General features: G+C 53.0%; 1 protein-coding gene across 1 annotated transcript in view; it reads right to left on the bottom strand.

The window, feature by feature from the left end:
• Positions 1-27,294, bottom strand: part of GLI2 (GLI family zinc finger 2) — a 256,293-nt gene that overhangs the window by 42,909 nt on the left and 186,090 nt on the right. Inside the window, exon 3 of the mRNA XM_041739964.1 lies at positions 18,620-18,725. Within this exon, the coding sequence (XP_041595898.1) occupies positions 18,620-18,725 (106 nt within the window). The remainder of the gene's footprint in view (positions 1-18,619; positions 18,726-27,294) is intronic.

The raw sequence follows: 27,294 nt of genomic DNA on the forward strand, positions 1-27,294 counted from the left end.
TAGCATGTCCAAAGCATTGGCTCTGGGGGCCCAACCCAGGTCTCAGCCCTGGCCTGTCCAGGCCTTGAATTCTGGCAACTGGGCAGAGACTCAAGGAGGCAACCTTGAGGGTGAGAGGAGCAGTCAACAGTGTGAGCTCATTTAAAAGATGGTCACACTCTCCTGTGGCGTAGATATGCACGTATGCACACTCACACACTTGCAGGCCGCCGTCAACTGGACTGGCAAAGCCAGCCTTGCTGCAAGCTGCTTGGCTTGGATGTTATTCTTATGCACTGCTTTCTCCCGATTCTGAGCAGTCCGATTCTGAGCTCATTCTACCGTCCTTTGTCTATTTGTTCACATTCCTGACAAAACTGTCCCGGGCACTTGTTCTGTGCCCAGGACCCAGAGGGAGCTCAGAGCCCAAGTGGAAAAGTCAGACCCACAAGCCAGGTATGTCAGACAGTTTGAGAAAGGCTCCAGCAGAGGAAAAAAAATTATCTAACTCTGCATGAAAGTGTAAGGGAAGGCTTCTCAGAGGAGGTGACATTTGGCCTGGGTTCTGAAGGTTCAGTAGGAGTTCGTCAGAAAGGGCATTATACAAAGAAAGGAAGCAGCATGGAGCGAAGCGAAGAGGCTGGAGTATAGGGATATGTGTGTGTGTGAAGGGGGAGCAGAGAGCACTTTGGGCTGGATCTCTACTGGACGACTTCATTTCTTCTCTAGGGGTCAGGGGCCATGCGGCCTGAGCCCAGCTGATCAGAGCATTCCATATTCCTGGGTACTGTGATCATTTCAGAGATGGACATATGCCTACGATAGCAGCTTTGGCTGGAATCTTTGGGGGGAGAAGGGTTCTCTGCCCACAAGAGCTGCTATGCAGGTAGGAAGCAAGCATGGAGCTGTCAGGGACGATGAAGGGTGAGGTCCAGGATGAAGACCACAACCAGAGCGTCAGGGCTGGAAGATGTAGAACCGGGTTCTTGAATTGAGTCCCTACTACAGATCCAGTTTCCCCAGAAGTTAGTAGCATTGGCCTTTTCAGTTATCTGAGCCAATGCACTTGTGTGTCTGTTTAAACCAGTTTGAGCTGAGTTTTTCTATCACAGGCAACTGCCAAGGCAAACCTTGGCTAACTCAGCCTCTCATCCCCAGAATGATCGTGCACCCAGCATTCTGCAACATGGATCAGAGCCATAGCTCCTCAGGCCTGTCCAAGCTCCTGCCTACAGGACTGCTGGAGAGGGTGGCAGGTGTCGTGTCCAGGGCTACTGAGGCTTGGTGAGGACAGCTCTGGTGGCCCTTCCATATGTGAGCATGAGGCGTAAGAAGGGGGCTGTGGGTAAGAGGAACAGCCAACTGCCTCCCTGCCTCTGTGCGCGTGGGTGTACGTGCGTGCACATGTTGGTGATGGGCAGCAGTCGCCTGCAGTGGGGCCCAGCTCCCTCGGGCAGTCGAAGGACTCCTGTGCTTCTTCCTAGTACTGGTGCTGGCCAGGTGGCTGGGCCCCTCTACCTCCTCCTCCCCAAAAGGAAGGCCTTTCCTGAGCAGCATCTTCCCTCGACCCTCTTCCCTTCCCTCTCTATTGGGAGGGGGCCTGGCCAATTCCCTGGACAAGATCTCAGGGCCAGGCCCAGAGACCAGGGTGGTAGCCAGCGGGAAGAGAGGACAAAGAGGACGGGCAAGGCAAACAGAGACCTAGCTGGGTGGCTCCTGAGCTAGCCTCATGCGACATGGTGGCAGGGAAGGTGCGGCCCATGGGGTCGTCAGCATTCGCCCAACACCGAGTGCACGCAACACACCCAGCAACTCTGCAAGGCAGGTTTTAGTGCAGAGGGAAACCGAGGTGCAAAGTGGTAAATGAAACGTGCCCAAGGCTGCAGGGCTCTAAGTGGCAGAGGGCAATGGAAGCTGGCCTTTCTGACTCTGCGAGCTCAGGCGTGGTGCTTTGACATTGCCAACGGTCCCCCCAGAGGCAAGCTTCTGCCCCAGCTGTGTCTGCCCTCGACAGGTTCGGCCCAGTGTCCGTTTGCAGACGTCACCTCAGCTGCTGCTCCTCCTGACCCTAGCTGGGCGGGGATGCAGGCTGGTGGCACCTGGACTTTCTGGGTCTGGACTGCAGCTCTGCCACTTACTGTGGGCCTCGGCTGTGCTCTCTGCCTGGAGCCTCTGCATCCTTGCCCGCGGGGTAGGGCAGTGGAGCCTGCCTGAGGAGCGGCTGTGGGATGGCATGAGCTCCATGGGCTGTGCGGCCCTGGGTGCCTAGGAGATAGTAGATGCTCACCCGGTGCTCCCCATGTCTTGTTCTTAGATTTAATGGATGAGCAAAGGGAGGACTTTCAGAGAGTGGAGTGGACCCAGCTCAATCTTTCAACATCAAGTCCCAGCCCCTTCCCCACATGCTGGATCAAGATTTCTGGAGTGGGGTGAGAGGCAAAGCCATGGCGATGAGAACCCCATACAACCAGACTAAAGTGGCTGCGCCCTTGGGTATGGGCACCATCCCTGGGAGCTGGCAGGATGGGGATGTGTCCCCACAGGGTGTATGGCTCCCGCTGGGCTGGAGGGGTAGGACTCTGCTTGATGGGAGGACCAGGGAGGGCATCTGATCCATGGTGCAGCCTGAGTCAGGGCGCAGGGGCAGGAACCATCGCGCTCCATACCGCAGTACCACCCCGGTACCCCACCCATGGTGCTGTTTAGAAAGGCAGAACAATGCAGAGCCGAGGGTGCTGACTCACCCAGACTCAGCATGAGCCACTGGAGCAGATTCTTCCACTTGGGGGCCAGGAGCCAGAAGGAGGAACCCTTGGCAACCCAGAGCGGCTCCTGATGGCTTTGCTCAGAGACCTCCTCCTGTGCAGGTCAGTTGGGCCAGAAACAGGCAGAAATGGACACTTTGGGTCCCGTTCCAGACAGCACTTCTGAGACCCAAAGCAGTGGTGGTACAGCTTTTGGATGGTGAGGTCAGCAGCACAGCCGGACTGGAAGTCCGGGACCCCGTGTTATCATGGCCTGCTTTAGGGGCCTTTGCTGAGGATGAGAAAGGGGAGGTCCAGTCACTTGGAGCTGCAGGCCTCTGACCTCCAGCTCTGGTCTGCTTCTCAAGGGACTGAAGGCCTCAGTGGCAGCAGGAGAGCTCCTGTGTGTTTATGTACCTGCCTCCCTCGACCACACTCTGTGCTACCTCATGGCTTCCGCTCTGGTTCTCAGCATGTGCCACATCTGCTCCTCCGGTCATGACCTGTCCCTGTCCCCAGCTAACCCCCGAATCTCCCTCAGAGGGTCTGGCTCAGGGCCCCCTTGCTCAAGAAGCTTCCCAACCCCACATGGAGGTCAGGGCTCCCGCAAGACGCTCCTGTGGAGGACAGCTCCTTCCCTGGACCCTCTTCCCGGCCGAGCAGGGGGCACCTGCCATGAAGAGCTCACTCAGGGCCTGTCTCCTGCTTAGTTAGACCAGCAACCAGGGAGCAAGCTCTGGGTAACCCCCCTGCTCACTTGCTTCCCCAGCACCTGCTCCTGTGCCCATCAGGTGCTTGGAGAGCATGCTCAACATGTGGCTCCTGCATGAATGGTGGGGAGAATGAAGAAATGAAGCAGTGAGTGTGTCCAACACGCAGGCATTGCGGCAGAAGGCCTGGGTTCCATCTCAGCTCACTCCTAGCTCTGTGGCTTGGAGCAATTCCTGTGCCCCCTAAACCCGCGCGCTCGTCTACAAAGAACAATCGCCGTGGCACTCTTACAAACACATAGTGGGAAGTGGAGGGAGGTTAAGTATGGAGGCTGACCTTGACCTCTCAAAGATGCATCCGTGTCCTTCCGGATCCCTTGTTAATACTATTGTATTTGCAAAAAGAAAAAGACTCTGTGATGTGATTAAGGTAAGGATGCTGAGAGGAGGAGGTTATGGATTGTCAGGGGTGTCCTAAATGCCGGAGCAAGGGTCCTTATAAGACAGAGGCAGAGGGACACAGAAGAGGAGGCAGTGTACCCACGGGGCACAGGCTGGAGGGACGTGGCCACAAGCCAAGGAATGCTGGCAGAGGCAGGGGACGGCTTCTCCCCTAGGGCCTGCAGAGGAAGCATGGCCCTGCCCACACCTGGATTTCGACCCAACAATACTGATGTTAGACTGCTGATCTCCCGAACCGTGAGGGGATGCATTCCTGCTGTTTTGAGCCACTGAGTTCGTGGCGACTTGTGAGGAGCCGATACAGTACGTGCAGCATAGTGTGCTGGTGTGGAGCAGGCCCTCGGGAGGTACTGACATCACCATCATTACTACGGTCACCTCTCTTCCGAGGCCGTCGGCTCGCAGAGAGCAGGGCCTGTGTGTTATTTCTTGGCGTGGCCTAGCCCCCAGGAGGCGCTCCATCAGCGGCAAGCTGGCAGGGAAGGAGGGCTTCTGAGCATGCTCTCTGGATTCTGGAGTGTGCCTTCCCCCCCTGCTGCCTGGATTACACGGTCACTGGCTCCCCATAGCTGAACGCGCCCTGCACACAGCCCTGACACGCCAACCCCTCCCGCCCCAGGGACCGCTTGCTCGCATGTCCTCATCCTGCCTTTGGGCTGAGATGCTACCACCCACCAGGATCACAGGGCCATGGGTGGAGTCAGAGGGCTCGGGGTGGGGGGAGGCTATGACCGCTGTGCTGCCGCCCAGGGGCTCACGGCCAGGCACCCACTTTCTCAACAACACTAGGCAGTTGGCCTTGGGCCCACTGATCTGCTAGAAGGGAAACTAATACCCCAAAGCTGGCCTTCCTGCTCTGAGCTACTCTCCTCCTCAAACTGGGGTTCCTCAGCACCAGGCCTGGGTGAGCAGGGCAGGAGGCATGTGTCTGCTCTCACCAGTGCATCCCTGTAGAGCGAAGCTGGCGCCCGCTGCCCTAGGCCTACTGGTGGGCAGAGCTCCAATGAGCTCTTCTGGGCAGAGGTCAGTCTCTTCTGCAAGGGTTTTGTTTGTTGGTTTGGGTTTTGTTTTCTGCTTTGCTGTTTGGTTAGTTTGGGGTATGTGAAACTGAACACTGGCAAGCTTGCTCACCACACTTCCATACATTAATTTTAAAAGTTCCAGAAATCAAGTCCCTTTCAAAATACACCACGGGGATTTGCAACTGTAAAGAGATGTACGCTGAATTATTTTGGAAAGTGCTGGAGAACCGCCCTGTCTTCAAATCAGAGCCCGATTCATTTTTTATGACAACCTGCAAGCTCCAAGGCATCTGGGCTGCCCCATGCCCATGTGGGGAGGCTCTGTAAATCAGCAAAAAGGCTAACTGTAAGCAGGGCCTGGCCACAGCATCCAGCCATTCACTGATTTGTTCGTGTGTTCATGCACTCTTCCCTCAGTCAGCCAACATTCGCTGAACATGGGTGCGGAGGGAACCAGGTGGGGAGCTGGGGGTCCCAGGAAGACTCGGCCAGCACCCCACACCTAGGAAGTCAAAAAACTGGCTGTTGAGTGCTGCACCAGGTGCGTCTGGTCAACTCTGACCTTCCCAGGGCTCACCTTGAACCCATACTTGCCCAGATCCCAGCAGAGAGCATAAGTCCCCATGAGGCTGTGGTGATGACAAGCTGTTAGAGTGATGATCTTGGGGGAGCACCCCAGATCCAGCCATCAGTTCAGGAAATCACAGCCCCCTAAGCCTACAGTTCACCTCAGGGCCTTAACAGAATCACGGGTCTTGGGACTTCTAGGGTCATGGAGGAAAGTGGTCACTACAATTAGTATACACTACAGATAGTATACAAGGTGCCAGAGCAGAAAGAAGGGTGGGAGGGAAGAATTTATTCACTCTGTTGCGGCAATCTGAGAAGGCTTCCTGCAGGAGGTGGCATCTGAAACTGTGTCTCAACTCTTGTACAGAAATAGAAAGGAGGCAGTGAGTGGTGCAGGCCTGGTGTTCTGAGAATAGCTGAACAAAGAGCAGATCATATCGGGGAATAGCTACCAGGGTCCAGGTGCCAAAAGTCAGACCCCACAGCTGATGGAAGGAGAATGTGTGGGGCAAACCATGAAGGAAATGTCAATAAAAAAGGGACCTGGGTTAAGAAAGGAGCTCCTCTTCAGCCAGACACTCCACTGTGGGAATGAAGAGAACAAGCACAAACTGAGAGAAGATATTTGCAACACAGATAACTCACTATGGAACAAAATGCCTTAATATATAAAAAGCTTATTCACATCAATATGAAAAAGGCAACTTCATACGGAAATGAGCAAAAGAGCTCAAAAGGCACCTCACAGGAAGGAAACATTGGCCAATAAACATAGGAAAGGATGCTCAGCTGTATCAGTAATAAGGGAAATAGGAAATCCAAATCACAGGAGATACCAAAATCATGGCAAAAATTTAAATGTTGCTGACATTACCCTGGTATCAAGGATGTGGAGCAAGTTGCACCCTCAAGCCCTGCTGGTGGCGAAACCACCCAAGCAAACGTCTGGCAGCATCTGGGGTTACAATGTGAATACTCCATGACTCAGCGATTTCATTCCCAGACACGCATTTACTCTAAAGAAGAGCCAGCTGCACAGGGGGCCCAGAGGACGGTGCAAGAGCATTCACCGCAATAGTGTTCAAAATCGCCAAAACAAAGACACAGCCCAGATACCTGTCAATGCAGACTGCTTCGGAGTAGTGCAAATTCATGAATGGAAAGAGCGCCATGCATTAGCGGGCAAATCTCTGGAACATAATTTGACCCACAAAAGTAGTTTCCCAACAAATACACTTGCAATGATTCTGGTTACATCAAGCACACAAAGCAAGTTGGGGGAGTCAGACCTGGGGTGGAACTGTCCTGGGTGCAAGGGGATGGGAAACTCCAAATCCCAGAGCATGGTGGGAGGGGGAGCCCCTGGGGCAGGACAGTGGAGGGGCACACAAGACCTCCAAGGTGCTGGCATGTCCCCCAGTCCCAAGGCCGGGCACGGAACGACAGTGTATGATATCATTACCCTTTATATCTTACCCATGCTTTTTGCTATTCCTTTTGTATGTCTTCAATATTTAATAAGCCTAAACCTGAAAGAGGATGGCTGGCTGCTGGTTAGAAGTAGGCTGAGTGGACGGGGGCTCTGTGGTGGAGAGCGGAGCAACCGCAGGGCTGGTCGTGAACTTGTGTGGGCTGCTGGGAAGCCTCTGGGGCTCAGTGGTCGTCTCCCTGTCACCCAGGGGGCTTGTCTTGGCCGCTCCATCTGTCTGCTGCCCGGGGTCCCTCGTGGCCAGCCCCAGTCCATCCGACAGGCCTGCTCGGAGGCTGCCACACGTCTTTCTACACATGCAATCCATTCGACCCTCCGCTCACCCTGTTCCCCTTACAGACCCGCACACTCCACCAGACCCAGCCGAGCGCCAGCTCTCAGCTGTCACTCCCTACGCAGAACCATAATAAAGAAATCACTGTTTTCGGCTGACAAAGAGCAGATTTCTTACTGAGTAAACACTGATGTTTTGGTAGGGAAATTAGGTTATAAAAGTGTGCCTACAAAGGAGGCCATACACATGGACTTGGTTAAGGTCTAGCCACACAGGCAAGAGGGGTTAATTCAATTGCCCACCCTTTATCACTTTTTTTCCCCCTTGGAACAGAAGGATAGGAAGGTTATCAGCTTTTTCAAACATAAAAACTAAAAAGCATAAAAAGACAAGAAGGAAGTATCAAGGAGATTTTTTTCCCTAGCAAAGTGATGGCTTACACTGAGCTGGGGTTGGGGAAGAGATCTTGGATTTGAGCCATGTGTTGGGGGGTGGTGAGGCAGGAACACAGCTGGCCCCGGAGAAGAGGCCCTGGGGGACCTGGCATGGATTAGGGCCTCTCCAGGTGACCTGTGGTGTGGGTTAAACCTCTGGGGATGTGAGCCCTTTGTCCGTAAGAACAGCCAACCTTGGCTGAGCACAGCTGAGCCGCATCTTCCAGAAAGTCACGGCTTTCTGGGGACTGTCCTATCACAGGGGGCAAGTGCAAGGGGGCTGGCAGGGGGGCCATGGGAGGAGTGAGACATGTGGTCTTGGGGTGGGAGAAGCCTTCAGTAAAAGGAGGGGTTTCCTTACGCTGCCCTAGGGGTCTGGGTTTAAGGCATGAGAAAATCAGTCTGGCGGAGGCGGGTGGGCTCCACACAGGGAAACTCCTCCACAATGAGGATTCTTAAACTCTGGCCTGGCCTGCCAAAGGGGTGTGTGGAATTTCCTTTCCTGGATGCCTGTCAAAACTAGATGGATAATCCCAAATAGTTTAGATAAAAGTCTTCTTAGAGGTGGGTGTGCTGCTGATTCTTACCAAACTTTTGAGTCCATTAGTGGGTACATTGAAAAGAGCTCCTCTTTCATATTGGCATCTGTCTGCCTGGGTGTGGAGGCCCCTCACTGGAAGGGGGCAACCCCAAGAAAAGCACAGAGCCTCAGGGCAGGCTGGCGCTAGGGGTGGGATGGGGAGAGACAGTCCTCCCATGTGCCTTCCTCCTGGTACAAATGTGTTCCATTCCTGGCTTCCTAGTGTTCTGGGCTTCCCGCCCCTCTTTCCAGCACACCACTCTGTAACCACCCCATTTCTCCTCCTTCCCCTCCAAGACCATGAGATATGCGTGGGCAGCAAGACTGGGCCTCCTTGGGCCTGTATGCCCAACACCTGACACAAGGCTGACACATCCTAGGCACGGGCTGGGTGATGTCAGATGAATTAGCTCAAAGAATGTCCCCACCTGAGTTAAAGCAACAGCTAAACCCTACTTGCTTGGGCAGGGCAGGTCAAGTTCACACGTCAGAAACGCAGCTCCCGGCAGGAGAGAATGGGAGAAGGGGCTCCCACTGTGCCCACAGTATTTCTCCTTCTCCATGGGCGCTCAAAGAGCAGCAGGCCTCAGGGGTGGAGCACTGCTCAAGCATCCCCCCAAGTGTTGAATAAGGCTGGCAGGAGTGACCTCCAGCAACAGCACTTAGGACACGGGAAATCCAGCAGTAATGAACTGGGCAGAAAAAATGCATTCTAGGCACCAGCATCAGCTTCCACCCAGAGTGGACACCCTGGATGTGTGCCCTGGGACAGGACCCCACCTCAAAGGCCATTCTATCCCACTGATATTTTACTCTTAGAGTTTAATTCCTTTGGGGTGATCATTGTTCCATTCCCACATCTGCCAGCCAGGATAACCAATTATAGCCCTAAGACTTGCAATGATGTGCCACTTGCTCTCCAAGGGCATGCACGGCACAGAGAAAAAGCTCAGGATTGAGACTCAAGCCTCACTTGCTAGCTGAATGATCTTAGGAAGCTCTTAAATCCTGGGAACCTCTAGTTTTCTGCTGTACGACTTGGGGAGACTATCACCTACCTTACAGGGTATTGGGGGGACTAGATATGATGATCTCATCTGCCCAACACCCAGCAGGGGCCTGGAATGAAATGCGGATTTACTTCTGGTTTCACAATCAGAACACAAGGTGAACAGAGCAAATCATTGTCCAGTGCTCACTATGTAGCAGGGGTTCTTCTATGTGCTTTACATAGACCTAAACCTCGAAACCACCCCATGGGGTACTGTTGTATCCCCATTTTAGAGATGGGGAAGCCAAGGATCATGGAAATTAAACAACCAGCCCAAGGACGTACAGGGTATAAAGGCATAGGTAAGATTTGAACCCTGGCCCACCTCATTCTGCCCACATCTTGGGGGTGCAGGATGGGCTATGCCAGGATGGGGGCCCAGTGGGTCAGAGAAGAACCAGAAAGACCACTTCTCAACCCCACAGAACCTTTCCACCAGGAAGCCCCTCTCCACACCTGCTTTACATGCCCTCCCCCACTGCAGACCCACCTCATTTCTGCACATCAAGATTTGCTTCACTCCCGGGGCCCCCCTTGCCCTGGGCTGACCACACGGACTCTCTCCAAAGCCCAGAGCCAGGCAGCTCCACTTCTGCGAGGGGCTGGCGTTCAGCAAAGATCAAAGAGCAGGCCTGCTTATCAGACACGCTCCTCATTAAACTTTTACAGGCCAGATTCCATTATAAATGAGCTGTCTGTCCCACACCGCAGAGCACGTTCCTGGAGCTGGGAATCTGAAGCTCTTGGAGCCAAGAGAGTCTTTAGCAGAGGGGTCAGTGCAGAAAGGGGCCTTTTGGGGGCAAACTGCTCAGGTTCCAGTCCTAGCTTTGCTACTTACTAGGCGGATGTCACTAGAGAAAGCAGTCAACCTCATCGTGTCTCAGTTTTTCCACTTAGCAAGCAAGAGTGACAATGCTGCCCTCCTTACAGAGTGCAGATGAGGGTTACGTGGTATAATCCAGAGGGCCAGCCCCAGGCTGCTGGGGGTGCACCTCAGTTACCCTGGCCCCAGCATCCTGCTGTTCACAGGGGTCTCTAAGGGCCACTCACATCACCATGAGCCAAGGTTCTATACCTATTTGCTGCTTGGTCCTCAGACAGCCATGGGAGGAGGGCCAGCTGCCCCACCAGCTGCCTAGTCCCAGAGGTCTCTGGGCTCTGAGTCTCCCTGCTATCCAGTGGCTCTGAAGAGGTAGTCAGCTATAGCAGGTTTTTAAATTTACTTTTAATTTTTTAAAAAGATTTTTTTAAAAAAAGATTCTATTTATTTATTCATGAGAGAGAGAGAGAGAGAGAAAGGCAGAGACACAGGCAAAGGGAGAATCAGGCTCCATGTAGGAAGCCTGATGTGGGACTCGATCCTGGGACTCCAGGATCATGCCCTGGGCCGAAGGCAGGTGCCAAACCGCTGAGCTACCCTGGGATCCCCTAAAAAGATTTTATTTATTCATGAGAGACACAGAGACACAGGCAGAGGGAGAAGCAGGCTCCATGCAGGGAGCCTGATGTGGGACTCAATCCCAGGACTCTGGGATCATGACCTGAGCCAAAGGCAGATGCTCAACCACTGAGCCCCCCAGGGGCCCCAGTTACAGCAGGTTTGAAGGAGCGCTCGCTGGAGATGAAAGAACAGCTAAGACTCCAGGGAGGAGGACAAGGCCTCCGGTGGTCAACATAGCTCAGAAGCCAGGCAGACACACCCTCCCATAGTCTCTTCCTTTCTCCCACAAATCTCTGAAAAGAAGTACACACATTTGCTGAGGGAAGAGAATGTTCTTTGCAAAACACAGAGCCAGTTCTCGCTGAACCCGTGAACCTAGTGGTGTGGTGCCAAGAATCAAGGAGAGAATATTACTATCTTTCTGCCCTGCGGTGACTGGCCAAGGACAGGGCTGTCAGGGGCCCGGGACGACACAGGCCGCTCCGGCTTGTGTTGTTTATTAATCTCACGACGAGCTGGTGTGGTCTTTGTGGAACACTGACCTTGGGAAAAACCATCTTCAAATCCCTCCAGATTAGAAGGTTCAGGAGCTCAGCCAGCAATAGCAGAGCAACTACTTTCTGAAGTGCAGCACACCAAGAGAGGGGCTGAACGTCCCCATTAGTATGCAGTCACCAGGATGAGGTGGCCTCAGACATCCTTAACAGCTCTCCCAGGGGGATCTGGCTAATTTGCACGGGTGACAAAGTGTGCAGATGATGGTGGGAAGGCGGAGGCCCTTGCACCCACCAGCTGGCGTTTCCTTTTTTCTTAAAGTACCTGGGCCAGCATGTTGACTTTACATGAATTGATAGCTAAGCCCCAGAGCCATCTGTCCCCAGCAAGACCCCCTCCTCCTCTCTCCTTGCCTTGCAGGGTGGCCTTGGGCCGTGACCGCTGGAACCCTGCTCACAACTACAGCTCAAGATGAAGTGGTCTGCAGGGGAGCGACTAGTGGTGGTCAGATCTAGAGTCTGGACAGGTGCTGGGGCTCATGGATGTCAGAGGTCAGGTGTGGAACCAGGCCAGAGGACAGAGAAGGGGATTGTCCTTCCTGTGGTTGAGATGTTGTAGCTGCCCTCACTCCATATGCTCATCCCCTTTTGCGAGCTGAGAATATGGAAAGATTTAGGTCAACTTGTGCACACTGCGTCTATGAACGGGTGATAAAAAGGAACCAGGGGATTTTTAACACCCCATACTTCGAAGTCAATATCATTGAGGGAAAAAAAGCGCTAAATCCCGCTGGTTCGATGACTGGAAAGCCAACACACAGGTCTGGGCCTATTTCCTTGGGTATAAAACTCTGGCCTGTGGGTAAACAAGCAGATACCCAGTACTTACCCTAGCCCGAAAGAACCAGAACTTCAGGGAATTTACATCTTTAAGACACACCTGAGTTGCAGCCAGGTATGAGAGCTGCAGCACGGGATGGTCTCAGTAACCCTTCTGGGCGGGAAGCAGCTGGAATTGGTCCTCTCTGAAGCCCCAGGGCAGGGCTGGGATGAGAAGGACTCTGTAAGTAACATGGGGAGTCAAAGGTCGACCCCAGCCTCCTGGACCAGCAGCTTCTACCTTCCCCGAAGGGACATGGGTTGATCCTGGCTCAGGGCAGCCCTCATTCCTGCTCGGGGCAAACAGAGAGCTCCAGCTAGGGCCCCTGCCATGCCATGCCTCAATATGTCCCCACAATACCTGGAAGCCTGTTTCCAAGGGGCAGGGGCCAGCAGGGGATCCCAAGAGGTCCCCTTTGCCACCAGCAGTCAAAAGGCTACGTAAAGTCTGTAGGGAGTGCTTACCCCCGTCCACTGGCTGGCCTTTTCTTCTCGCCCTTGAGAAGGGACTCTTGGACTCTCAGGATCGTATCCCCCATGGGGAAGGTGGGTCACGAGAGAACCCCACCTGACCAACAAGAACAACCCCTCTACCCATGTATCTCCCCATCACTGTGGCTTACACAGATCAGAAATGCTGCCCAGGAGTCCAAGGGCGGTGCCGTTTACTCTTCTAGAACCACCTGAGCATTAGCGAGCTAGGCAAATCCTGTTGCGGGTTTATTATCGCCAGGGGATGGGGAAAGGTGGCTCTGTTGGGATGGAGCAGAGGCATCTACGAAGACGCCATCCTGGCATGCTGGCTGGGTTTCCACACGCTGAACCCCATGCCCCACTCTTCCCTGTGTAGTGGCCTGTGAGGATGGAAGGTCGTCAGCCTGGACACTGGGACATGGTGACAGCTCTGGAAGGCCCCTTTGCTGTGTCCCCCAACCCCAATCCATCCCCTAACTGCTCCTACAGGTGCCCTGGAAATAAATCTGACCACTCCCTTTTGTTCCTGGTTGCCAAGATAAAGTCCAGATTCTTCAACTGGGACAAAAAAAAAACCCTCCTCTCTCCATCCCCAGTGGTGCTCCTTCGGTTCTGTTTTCCATCTTCTTCTGCCACCAAGAGAATCCGCTTTGAAGGTCATGCCACGGCCTGCCTCGGCCACATGGCCGTCTCTGGGCCTGCAGTGACACTCCCTCCACCCCGTGAGCAAATGCAAATAGCAACTGAATGTTTCCAAACTGTTCTGACTAGTTCTACTTACATAACCCCTCGAACTCTTACAATAACCCAGTAGATGGGGTAGGTTCTAACACTGCGCCCTACTACAGATGACAAAACTGAGGTTCATCATTCAGGTTGGTGAGCTATCCCAAGGCTGGGGAGGTCAGCCCTGGGGGTCACGGCCAGGGAGCCGGGCAGGGCTGGGGACAGAGCAGTCCTGCGGCCCTGATGGGAGGGTGAGCAGCACGTGTGGTGGACACAAGGCGCCCGATCCCAGGGCTGCGAGCTCCCCGGGAGCCAAGGGGCAGCGGCCCTGGCACGGAGCAGGAGGCGGAGGCCCCCACTGAGGCTGACAAGAGACGACATCGCACTTCATTTGCTGCGCAAATGTTCGTGTAATTAGACACATGTGGCGCCGCAGAGGAGGCGTGGGCTACAGCAGAGGCTTGATGGATCCGGCGCTGCACCAGCCTCCAACCGCATTAATCACAGAAGCTGGAGCTACTGGGGCCATTTTTTCCTTGTAGGCCTCGTCCTCTCCCACCTGAGGCACCAGTGGGAAAGGGTGAAGGGGCAGACTTTCCAGAGCACCAGGCCTGCCCCGAAGCACTCGCTGTGTCCCTCCGTGGCTGGGTGGGGACCAACCGCCCTGAGGCTAGTGGGGAGCCCCTGGACCCCACTCCAGCAGGGTGCTCTGGGAATACAGTGCTGCTGCCCATCACTGGGGTGTCAACCAGGAGAGCCCCTCCCTGGCTGGGGAGGGGAGGCCAGCATGTCTCCCTTGCAGGGATGACACGGGCAAGTTGGTGCACCTCTCGGAGCTCAGCATCTATGCTCACAAGGCCATCAGGAAGGTGAACCTAATATTGCACACCAGCCTCCCGTGTAGAGCCCAGCCTCCTCAGAGGCCCTGCACATGCTGTTAACACCCTTTATTGTATTCTACTGGGTGATGCCACACTGGCCACTGGGGCTCAGTGATCCCACATAAGCCCCAGAGATGTCCATGCCCTAATCCCTGGAATCCGTGACTGTAACCTTCTAGGGCAAAGGGGCCTTGCAGATGTGATGGAGTTAAGGATCCTGAGAAAGGAAGATTCACTTCAATTATCTGGGTGGGCCCTCAAAAAGCCATTGCAGGTGTCTTTGGAAGAGAGGCAGAGGAAGAGAAGTATTACAGAAGAGGAAGAAGGATATGAGGACAGAGCAGGGGAGAAGAAGGCAATGTGACAAGAGGCAAGAGTCCCCGCCTGAGGAACACAGGTGGCCTCTAGGAACTAGGAAAGTCACAGAAACAGAGTCTCTGCTGGAGTCTCCAGAAGGAACCAGCCCTGCCAACACCTTGGCTTACTTCATTACTTCAGACTTCTGTCCTCCAGAACTGTCTGAGAGGAACTGAGTATCCTTTTAAGCCACTGAGTAATTGTTATAGCAGCAACAGGAGACTGATACACCCCCTTCAGGTATCGAGTCTACTTTAAGAGCCATCCGGGCCAGTGAGTGACAAGGTCACTTCCACAGGCCCACTGGCCTGGCCAGACCTCTGCTGCTTGCCATTAAGACTTTCTACTTCTCTGGTTGCTCCCACCCCTTGCTGGCCGGGAAGGAAGCAGGCCCAGAGAGGGGACATGACTTGTATCCAACCCAGAACTGGTGAATGGCAAAGCCTGGAGAAGACTCAGGGATGTCCTCCTAGCTCTCTATCAGCCCAAGGCGGGGACGGCACAGAGGGCTCCCTATCCAGTGCCCGGGCCTTGCTTGTAGCAGCGTCCCTGGGTGGGGGGCATATTAAACACCAAATACGAGTCCCATCTCAGTGTTTCAGACTCATCAGTGGGGCCAAGGGCCTCAGAATCCACATTCCTAACAGGTTCCCAGGGGACCGGTGGTCATCCATGTGCTCCCAAGAGAGAGGCCTGGGCTCCGAAGGCTGTAACTAGATTTCTAACCCTCCCACTCTGTAAGCAGGCAACCCTAGTGGTTAGTATTTCATGTCTCCTTGCTGCCTCAGTTCCTCCTCCTGTAAAATGGAATGATACAAAAAGTCCACCTCACAGGGTTGTGAGAGGGTTAGGGGAGATGAGTGAAGTATGTACAACAGAGTCTGGTCAGTAGGTCGGGATTATTAGGAGAAATGGTAAGTCATCAATGGTGGGGTCTACTCATAGCTCTCTCGAGGTCTCTAGGCATGTGGGGACACCTGAGCCAAGACAGTCACCTCACAGTGATGTCATCCTATGTGGATCATGCCCTCAGGGAATGACCAGCACCACCCACATCTCCGAACAGCACCTGGCCCCTTGCAGGGGGGGCTTCCCTGTGGGTCTGCTGTGCCCAGGGTCTGTGTCACTGAGCCAGCCCAACATTTCTCAAAAGCAGGAAGTCAGCACTTCCAACCCCCTCCCAAATGGGAACTCAGCTCCGTGATTCTCCTTCGATGCTCAGATGCCACCAAGTAAGGGATTTTGGGGGACCAACTAGCTCCAAACATGTGCAACCCCCACCCCCGCCCCGAAGATAGCTGCCAGAGCTGTGGTCTCAGCCCCTACAGCCGCAGGGGCCCAGGGATGGGCAGAAGGCTGAAAGGGCCCCATCACCTGCCAGGCGGGCACAGGGTGCCCGCAGCAGCAGGCCCTAGTCAAGGGAGAACCAGCCACACGCACTGACATGAAATGTGAAGGTTACAACATCTGAAAGGACCTGGGGGAGACAACTTGAAGGAACTCCCAATTGCCCACATGTGGGACCATTTGAACCACACGGAAATAGTGACAATGACAGAGTATAACTCAGGATAACACGACTAGCCATGCATTTATTTGGTATGAATAAATGATCAAAGAAAGAAAGAAATGAGGGAGAAGAGACTTCCTTACAGGAGAATCCCAGGCAAAAAATGTGGAAGCTGTGATAGAAATAAAAATCACTATTTAGGGATGTGTGGGTGGTTCGGTGGTTGAGCAGCTGCCTTTGGCTCATGGCATGATCTTGGGGTCCCGGGATCAAGTCCCGCATTGGGCTCCCCACAGGGAACCTGCTTCTTCCTCTGCCTGTGTCTCTGCCTCTCTCTGTGTCTCTCATGAATAAATAAATTAAAATCTTAAAGAAAATCACTATTTGAAGAATACTAATAATTATGATCTCTGTCAAGAACCGACGATGGATGTTAAAGTTAGTAGTTAAGACACAGGATATTTCCATATTATCAAATGTCAGCCCCCACCAGGAACTTATTAATTACAGAGAGACCATCTTTAAAGTGGAGAGACCCAGCAGATGTCACCTTAACTAAGTGACCTCTAGTGATGAGAAAAATGAACATCTCCAGGAACGAGAACTATTGCCATCATGTGCCTCCTGATGCAACACACTAGGGAGGGCACACACAATTTTTAGGGTATTATTCTCCCAAATGCTTATTCTGCATTTAATCTTGAGGCAAATTTAGGCAAGTGTCCCCAGTCGAGGACAACTGGACATTTTGTACTGGCCTTCAAGAGGGTCCAGGTTGTAAAAGAGAAACTAAGCCACTACATCCCAGATTAAAGGAGGTTTGACCACTAAATGGCAAAGACTGCATCCCAAACACGGAAAAAAAAAGACATTTATTGGGGCAGCTGAGGAAACTTTGGACAAGATTTACAAGTTAGTTTAATGATACTGTATCAGTCTTTAGTCACTTAGGATATGAACCCCGGGGAGCCCAGTGGAGGGAATCATGGAAATCTTTGTACTATTTTTGCAATTGTTTTCCCATGTCTGCAACTATTTCAAAGTGAAAGATGCTTTTTAAAAAAGAAATGGAAGGTCTCCGATTTGCTCTGCCGTGGGGAGGCAGTGATGGGTGCGCAGACACAGGAGCTGCCTGAGGGCTGGGACCTTCTCAGCCCCTGGCCTGCTGATCAGGCCCAGGGCTTGCTTTGAGCACAGGGAGTGCTCAGTAAGAATTTACTGACTTCGTTCAGACAGGAGCTGGGAGAGGCAGGAAGTATGGGCTGTCTCCAATGGGTGGGACGCGCAGACAGTGCTCTCACTAAGCAAACACTGATCGTGGACCTATTATGTATCAGCTGTCAGCAAGGCAGCAATGAGAAGGAGGCTCAGAGCCTGCTGGGGAGCAGGGGGGAAAACAGATCATTCCGGGGAAGGGCGCCCATTCATGTGGGGGGTCCCAGTGTCCCATGGGGAGGGTGCATTCCAGGCAGGTGGGCAGCAGGAGCGGAGGCATAGGAATCTGTGGCAGGGCTGTGTGTGACCAGCATCTTGGTGTGGACGGATGAGGTGGTGGGTCCATGGGCCACCTGCTCCTTTGCAGTAGGCTCCCAGCAAGGCAGGTGTGGGGAGCGGCAGGGATGCGGGGGTAGGGCAAAGGTTTCGGCCTCCCCTCTGGAAGCAGAATGGATGGGGTGGAGTGGGGCTGTCTTTGAGTCGTGGTGACCAAGAAAAGTGACATTGGCTGCAGGCTTCAAGGGCTCAGGTGGGAATAAAGAGAGACAGGATTAGGTTTAGTGAGATGGCACTGGGACACTCCCCTTCTACCTGGGAACCTCAAAGCAGGGCACAGGGAGGAGGTCCCAAAGTGTAATGCGGAGCCTGTCCTCAGCAGCAGGGTGTCTCTATAGCATAGTGTTTAAACCAGGACACATAAAAAGGGTGCTATGAACTGTAAGAACATATAACTAAGGTCACCGTAGCTATTCTTTTGAAGATTTTATTTATTTATTTGAGATGGAGCGAGCAAGGTGGAGGGAGCACGAGCTGGGGAGGGGCGGAAGGAGAGGGAGAAGCAGATTCCTCGCTAAGTAGGCATCCAGACCTGGGGCTCGATCCCAGTACCTGGAGATCATGACCCGAGCTCAAGGCAGATGCTTAACCGTTTGAGCCACCCAAACGCCCCTAAGGTCACCATACTTATATAGGACCTTTGGCCTGAAGGGAATCCCACTGCATGGGTGCAAACAGAGCCTCAAGGTGCTATGGACACCCAGGGACAGCCCGCAGCCTTGGCAGTGGCGATGTGCCAGCCCAGCAGGGCTTCCTTCTCAGGTAAACCAGAGGGAGCTGAGTGTTCACGTCCCATCAACACACTCAGGCAGGGTCCTGGGTCAGTGCACTCCTGGTGGCGAAGGTGACTGTCGGCTTAGGACAGTGCAGGTCGGAAACTCCAGAAAGACACACAGAGGCAGGACAGGTGGCCGAGGCTGCCGGCCTCCCCCCACCCCCACCTGTGGCAGGTAACTATAGGCCGGGGCGGCGGGCAGAGGGCAGAACTTACCCGTGCACGCTGTGGACAGAGTGGGGCTCATAATGGTACCTTCCCTCCTGGTGTCTCATGTCAATCGGGAAGGGAGCATGGAGCGGTGGCAAAAGGTGCTGCGGCACTGTGGAATGGGAGAGAGAAACAGGCCTTCAAAAACTTTTCCCCTCCCTCAAAAAGCAATTTTCAAAGGGCTTTAAAGCTCAATGAATTTCAGAGCAAGAGTAGCCAGGACAGGGGGCTCCACGGTGCCCTGGCTATCACACACCCATGGAGGGGGATGAATAAATAATCAAAGTCAGCCCGAGAATCCAACATCTTTCACATAAAAGATCCCCAACCGCGCTCTTGACAAAGACAAGCAGCTAAGCGCTCTTTGAACTCGGGGAGATTACAGGCTCAGCCGCAAATCAGGCCTGACAGAGCCGGCAGGCTGCTGCCCATCTCGGCCCCGGCTGCGTGTGGCTGGAGCGGCCCCGGGTTACGGCATCCGGATGCTGCAGTCACCCTGGCTGGAAATATTTACCTAGAACCATCTGCGAGGCCAGGGCCCGCTCCTGACTGCGGCCAGCCTGGTGGGGGGGGGGGGGGGGGCGAGGGCGATCCCACCCAGGCACCTGCCCCGTCGTCCAGGTGGCGGCGGACAGCGGGCACCTACGTGGGTCCGTTAATTCTCCAGCTCCGCATATTATTTGCCGATCCCACGTGAGCTGGTGGGTGCCTCCGAGACGCAGACGCCAGCACGTGAGCCTTGCTTTCAGAGTCATGTCAGCCTCCCGTCTGCACTTGGCCTGCCCTCAACAAATCATCATGATAATTGTAGGATGCTCTTTGCTTATTTAAAAAAAAAAAAATTCCTGGGTCCCTGGAGGCAAACATAATGATAGGCTTTAGGAAAACAAGCCTCTTTAAAAAGTAGTTAGACTGGGGAAAGGGCTAAGAAGTGGAGATTTCTCAGTCAACTCGTACTCAGGCTGAAGGCCACGGGCCAGCGGGCGTGCGTGTAGTCTGAATCCCCGAGTCCCTGCAAGAGCCGAGGACGGGCTTGTTTTACACACGTACAGGTCAGCTGACTGCCCAGCCTTCTGCAGTGAACATACACACGTAATCCTGCTAACGGTTTCCGTGCGAACAGATCCTGGGACCGTCCTAGTAGCACTATGAATTTTTTTTTTATTGTGGTAAAATATGTGTAACATAAAATTTACCATTTTGAACCATTTTTAAATGTATGGCTCCATGGCATTAATGCATTCAGATTGGTGGACAACCACCATCCATTTCCAGAACTTTCCCATCTTTCCCAGCTGAGACTCTGTCCCTATTAAACACTAACTCCCCACTCCCCCAATTCCCCCAGCTCCTGGCAGCCACCACTCGCCTTTCTGTTTCCATGAATCTATTCTACATACTTCATATGAGTGGAATCGTGTGGGGTTGGTCCTTATCTACATAGCTTATGTCACTTAGCATGACTTCTTCAAGGTTCATCTAGTGTGTAGCATGTGTCAGAAGTTCCTTTTTAGGGCTGAATGATATTCCACTACATGGATATACCACATCTGATTATCCAGCGACTCATCAACAGACACTTGGGTAGAACATTGTGAAATTTTTTAAAAATTTTTTTAATTTTTTTTTTAATTTGGTGCCTGAGTGAGACCCAGCAATTGCACTGTTGGGGATTTACCCCAAAGATTCAGATGCAATGAAACGTCGGGACACCTGCACCCCGATGTTTCTATCAGCAATGGCCACAATAGCCAAACTGTGGAAGGAGCCTCGGTGTCCATCGAAAGATGATGGATAAAGAAGATGTGGTCTATGTATACAATGGAATATTCCTCAGCAATTAGAAACGACAAATACCCACCATTTGCTTCAACGTGGATGGAACTGGAGGGTATTATGCTGAGTGAAATAAGTCAATCGGAGAAGGACAGTGTATGTTCTCATTCATTTGGGGAATATGAATAATAGTGAAAGGGAATATAAAGGAAGGGAAAAGAAATGTTGGGAAATATCAGGAAGGGAGACAGAACATAAAGACTCCTAACTCGGGGAAATGAACTAGGGGTGGTGGAAGGGAAGGAGGGCGGGTGTTGGAGGGGAATGGGTGACGGGCACTGAGGTGGACACTTGACGGGATGAGCACTGGGTGTTTTTCTGTATGTTGGTAAATTTTTATTTTTTTAATTTGGTGCCTGAGTGGCTCAGTTGATTAGGCATCCAACGCTTGATTTTGGCTCAGGTACTGATCTCAGGATTCTGAGATCCAGCCCTGCATCAGGCTCTGCACTGGGCACAGAGTCTGCTTAAGATTTCTCTCTCTGCTCCTCCCCACCCCCCACTTGCATATACTCTCTCTTTTTAAAAAAAAGATTTTTTTTCATTTTTAAGTGATCTCTACACCCAACATGGAGCTCAAATTCACAACCTCAAGATCAAGAGTTGCACACTCCACTGACTGAATCAGCCCATGAACACCATGAATCCTTAAAAGAAAACTTTCCCTCTGAAATTTTAACCTGAATTTTTACATACTCAAATTCATCTTCATAATTCCTCAACACTGGCACCTTCCACAGGTACGAGAATGAAAACAGCGAATCTTCTTACCCTGACTGAATCAATTTGCCAAATAGACTCCACAGATCTTGGGCTCCTGGGGGACCCGGCCATCAGACATGACAGCAGCCATGCTGTCCCATCCCTCTGGGCCCTCACTTCTGAAGTGGGAGATTGCTGGAATGATTGACCACCCCATCCCCTTAGGCCCGCCCGTGTCCCCTGACAGGTAAGGCCGGGTGTGACTCTGGTGGCAGTGACAGGATGCCCAGGGGGCCCCTGGGAGTCAGAGACCCCGAGATCAGACCTGCTGCTCACCAGCCACATGACAGTGAGCAAGCTTCTTTCCTTCTCTGAGTCACCATTGTGGTTAATCTGCAGATAAAAGACTCCTGCAGCGGGGGTGCTTTCTATGCATAGAAAAAACACTCCATAAATATTACTACTGTAGATGACAATTATCACTAATATTTGGAGGCCCAAAGTCCCTATTCTACTGTGAATAGAATTTTCCCAGCTGTGCCATGTGGGACAAGTTGCTCCCAGCTCCCTGCCAGCCTTCAGAGGGAGGAGGGTCAGCACTGGCCTGCTTATGTATTGGGAGTCGAGCTGGCCTTCCCTGAACTCCCATAGGAATTGGCAGGGAAGCCATGTCCAGCTCCCCAGATGTTCAAGAAAGGGCCTTTTGAGGGTTGTTTTTTTTTTTAACGTGGCCACGCAGATCAGATTATAGTATTGTTAATAAAATAAAAATAGTTTGTATGTATCTGAATGTTTTCCTGCATACCCAAAAGCCCCATGAGGCAGCCAGGCGAGGTGTTACTGTGCCCATTTCACAGATGAGGAAATGGAGGCTATGGGTGATTTCAGCCCAAAGTCACAAAGCTGAAAAACAACAGAAACTAGGGGAGAATCCGAGGCCCAAGAGAGCTGGTCAGGGATTTTCCCTCTGTCCAGCCAAAACGAATGCTCAGAGCAGTCCCTGGGAGCAAGGGCAATCCCTGGGGTTCTTCTGGTCCCACCCTATGTATTATATTTAACAAACGCTCATGCAGCACTGGGCCCTGTTCTCAGTGCTTTGCAGATATCAGTTCCTGGCTCTTCGCTGCATCCCAGGCTGTACTCACCTCAGATCTCCCACTGGCTGTCCCCCAGCACCCAGGTGAGGTCCTTTCCTCGCTCATCTTGCCATCTGCAGAAGTGGAAGGCAGTCCTCTAATGCCCTCAGAGCCCAGACCTTCCCCTCATCCTCACTAGCTAGCTAGGAGTGCTTTTCTCAGGGTTAATGCAACTTCATGCAGGTCTCATGAGCTATAAAATCTGCAGGATTGAAGTGCTCATGGTAGTTTACCAGGAGGACATGAAATGGAGGTGAGACCAAGGCTGAAGCCCGCTGCTGTGTATGAATGGGTGTGTGTGTGTGTGTGTGTGTGTGTGTGTGTGTGTGTATACATGTGTGATGGGGAAGGAGGAGCCTGGGGCTTCTGGGAAGAGGCATAACACATAGCCACCCACAGAGTCCTGCTGCAGCTGAGGCTGCACCCCACCTCCCCCATTCTGGGGTGTAGGCTGTGGAAGTTACTAGAGGGAGTAGCTTTCTCTTAAATCAGGACTGGGGGTCAGGCCACGGACACTGGGGAAACCATGTCTCCTCTCAGAGCATTACGTTACCCATCTGTACAATGGGAATTTTTAAAAAAGATTTTATTTATTTATTTATTCATGAGAAACACTGAGTGAGAGGCAGAGGCAGAGGGAGAAGCAGGCTCCCTGTGAGGAGCCTGATGCAGGACTCAATCCCAGGGATCACAAGCTGAGCTGAAGGCAGATGCTCAACCACTGAGCCACCCAGGCGTCCCTGTACAATGGGGATCAGATGGGCTTTCAGTTCCTCCCTACAGGACAGTCCTGCTGTTTGTGAAAGGTCACCTGTTCCCAGGAGAAAGAGCTATGCTTGTCCCAGCCCGTGACACGTTGAGGGCTTAAAAGGGATCCCTGGGCAGGGCATAGGCGCTTGGGGTACAGGCACTGCTTCATCACTGTGGCCCTATCCATACAACTCACTACTAGGGACCAGCGACCTTCTGGATATGCCCAGAAGTTGTCTGACAGCCCCTGGTTGTCACCTGTGCTCCTGTCAGCTGTCTCTGGGGCAAACTGTGCATCCCAGGCCATCCAAGGGATGAAGGTTGATCTGGCCCATCTGAGGTCTCAGTACCCCTTTCAGACCAGCATGGCCTGTCTCCCCCCACCCCCGCAGCCCTCATTCAGAAATGAACGCTTTGCTCAGAGCCCCTCCGCCAGGCTGCAGGAGGAGGAATTCTCCTTTGGGCCCTGGTGGGAAATCCCTCTGTCGAGAGGCCAGCAGCACCCAAGGAACACGAAGATATACACAAAGAACAAGAGCTGCCTTCAAGTGACATGTTGAATGAGATCCTTCCACACATTGTTTTCATTGTGGGCTCTTTTTTTTTTTTTTTTAAGTAAAAAAAGAATCCAAACTAAATCATGTCCTTCCGGCAAGGGGGAACACACACACGCACACACACACACACACACACACACACACACACACACACACATCCCATATGTCATTTCAAAGAAATGGCTCTCTTTTTAAGTTTCTGAGGAAGAAACTCTAAACTGGGTATTTTCGATGGATTGCCCCCGTCCCTCTGAAGAAAATGCACATTTGTTTTTGATCCTACGCAGAAAGACGACTGGTCTGGGAAGCTGAGGATGGTGGTGCCATGATTTTGATTTTTAAACTCAGAATCTCTCTGCCTAAGGTTTAAAAGCCAAGTGCTCCTTGTCTGGTGGTCCCAGGGATGACCGTTCACTGGCCTTGGCAGTGTCCTTGGCCTAAGCAAAGGGGACAGGGAGGACCCTCCTCCGGAAGCTTGGGTCTAGTTAATGTCCCATTAATAACGACTCCGGTGAATTTCTGCCAGAGAGGACGGGGCGGGGTCAGCAGAGGGTTCAGACACAGGATCGGGAAAATTGGGTCATCGAAACATGACCGGGCAGCTGCGTCAGCAGCCAGAGGATTCTCCTTGAATGAAGTCATGTGTTGCTACAACAAGGGGGTGCAGCCCTGAGGACTGAGCTCAGAGAGGCCTGGGGAGGCTGGCCTGGAGCCGGAGGGGCTGGGTGGGGGGGTCAAAGTAGCTGTCCTCCAGAGCAGACCGGACATGTTAGGGACACCCGGCCCTCTGGGCTGTCCACACCCTAGAGATTAGCACGGTCTCCATTCACCCTGGCCATTTCCATTAAGACCACAGGGGCTGTTAGGTGGGAGCACGTGGGCCGGTATGCTCTGGGCCTGGGACCAGGGAAGCAAAGGGTTTCTGTAAGAAGAGCTGCGCTGCCCTGGCAGTGGCCGAGGGCAGGTGCCGGCAGGTGTCTCCGGAAGCAGGCCTGGTCCTAGTACAACACCGGTTGGGGTTACGATGAGACAGAAACGTATATCGGTGTGGTCCCTGGGGCCCTGGGAGGCAGGGTGTGGATCCCCATACCCTTCTTGGGCATTTGGCCTGTGCCCCAGGGCTGCCATCCTGGCTAATGCAGCACTGTAGGCTGCATCACAGACACTCTGATGGTCTCCAGGCTGCCTCTAATAAGCTGAAATGGGGGCATTCCAATTGGGCATGCTCTGAAGGACCAGGAAAGGGCTCCTTTGGCCTCCAATTTCTCTTGCAGTCTGGGGGGCTCTGCTTGGGATTCCCTGTTAAAGACTAATGGATCACATTCCCTTCCCTTAGAATTCCTTGCATCTTAAGTAATACCCCAGGGCAGAAGTTTCATTAGTTTTCTTAAAAGCAAACAGACCTTGGGAAAGTCATGGAAACAAATTCATACTCAAGTGCAGATGACTTACCAGGTCACTTTCCCTTTAACGGAAGGACCCAGGCAGCAAGAGACGCCTGTATCTTTGGAGAAGGAAGGTGCATGCTGTACAAAATGAAAAATGTTGATCATGCAGGGAAGGGACAGTGATTGGCACCCTTATTTTCTGTGCAAATGGCGCCGGAAGATTAGCAGGCCCTTCAGCAGATGCTGGATGCTAACTAGCTGCCTGCATGGTTACAGTCTATGTTTTAGCCATTTGAAGCTGGGCTCATTGCAAATCCTACCGGACAGGACTCTATATTCTCTCCCTTTCTTGTGGAGATCTTGGGCTCTCCCAGGATCCCACTTCTCAGGGATTCTGGAGCTAGGGACTTCCCAGAAGATACCAGAAATGATAGCATCAGCTCCAAAGAAGAGATGGGACAATCCTTCTCTTAGCTACACAGGCCTGGCCTAGGGACATGATGCAGTTCAGACGCATGGCCCCTCCGACATGGCCTTGACCTGCACTGGCTTCAGGCCCCAGAGGGTCTAGCTCTTTAGCCGTCTCCAGAATCCATAGGGACCAGCTGCCCACCACCCAGGGCAGTGTTCTCAATCCCTGGCCTACACAGCCCAAAGGATGGAGTTCACTCTCTGGGCCCACCAGCCCACCAAGGCTTCCCTCACAGAGTCACTGTAGGAACACCCTTGCTTGAGTGCTCTGAGGCCCCAGAGAACAAGAAGCACATTCCTGCCCATAGGGAGTACACCAGGGGCACTCTGCAAAGCTGGAGAGCTGGATCCCATGTGATTCAGCAGGCTCCACGTGCATAGGCTGCTGGAATGGTCAGGGAAGGGGGATTTCTGTGTCACCCAGAGCAGCCAGGAAGCCTCCCTGGAAGAGGCAGTTTTGGAGCTGGGCCCTAGCAGCCAAGACGGGGAGAGCTGGAAGGAAGGGGGAGAATGATGGATTCTTTAGACTCAGAGGTAGTGTGGGCAGTGTGGGCAGTGCAGGCTCAGAGGCAATGTGGCCAGAGGACTCAATTGTACCAGGGCACAGATTGTGCCCAGTCAAACCACGTGACCTCTCCTGCATTACAGTATTAGCCACACCTCCTTCCAGGGTCCTCCCAGAGATTATATGACGTGCCACAGATAACAGGAGGCACACTGTGGAACACCTACTGGGTACCAACATCAGTGCTTCTCAGAACCAAGAATCACTTGTAGGGTTTGTTCTAGTACCACGCTGGGCGCCATCCTCAGAGCTCTGGCTTCAGTGCTGGGAGGGCCTAAGACTCAACATCTATAACAAGTGCCCAGGTGAGGTTCACACAACTTCTCAGGGGCCACACTTTACCTGGCCTATCTTAACTTTTCCATCCTTCCAGAGTTCCCACTGGCACCGGGAAGGAAGAGGAGATTATTTCCCCTATTCATGCCTGCTACGCATTGTACTAGCTGGGGAATGTCCACATCTGGAGAAGGGCAACACGACTGATGACTGAGACATCCCTGGGTGTGATGGTCAGATCCTGGGCACTGCCACGCCATCCCATTTACCAGTAGTGGTGGCAGAGGGTTTAGCATCATGAGGGATGAGGCAAAGGTGCACGCCAGGACTGGGAGAAGCCCCGGGAGATGGCACACGTGCGTTCCTCCCTCCGCCTGGGGTGGCCTCAGTTCACTTGGAAACTTGGACAGTTTCAAAGGCCAACCCTTCAGACGTGTGGACTCAGATGGCCAAGTCCTCTCCCAGCGGGAACGAAGTAGCGGCCAAAGCATCAGAGCTAGGAGGCAAGAAAATGCAGAAGAGTCCAGGAAAGCCTCATTCCCAGCAGCCAGGCAAGTCCACTTCCGGGATTTATGCAAATGGCATTATTATTCCCAATAATAAGCCTTGGGACAGGCTGCCTCCGGAGCCTCCTCCTGATGCCCAGGCACCACCCCACAGGAAGCACTTAATAAGAATAATAATATCCTGAATGGCACTCCACAGCATGCAATTAAAAAGCATTTCTGTCTCACTTGGGGGGAGGCAGTGGGGGGAGTTAAAATGAGACAGGAAATTCCAACACCACTAGCTGGCTGGTGTCCGGCAGGCAGGCTGAGGCCCCGGGCTCACGCAGTCAGTCCTGCCCCCACACAGAGCTCAGGATCAGGGCCTGGGCCGGACCCACCAGTGTACACCGCCCACCCCGGAGCTGCGGGCTGGCCTTTCCAAGAAGGTGTTGCTTGACAAAATATGACAAAATAGCTGCTGGCAAGAGGGAAAGCCCTGGGCCAGGGCCAGG

Source organism: Vulpes lagopus, chromosome 24 (assembly GCF_018345385.1).
Source record: "Vulpes lagopus strain Blue_001 chromosome 24, ASM1834538v1, whole genome shotgun sequence".
Lineage (NCBI taxonomy): Eukaryota > Metazoa > Chordata > Mammalia > Carnivora > Canidae > Vulpes > Vulpes lagopus.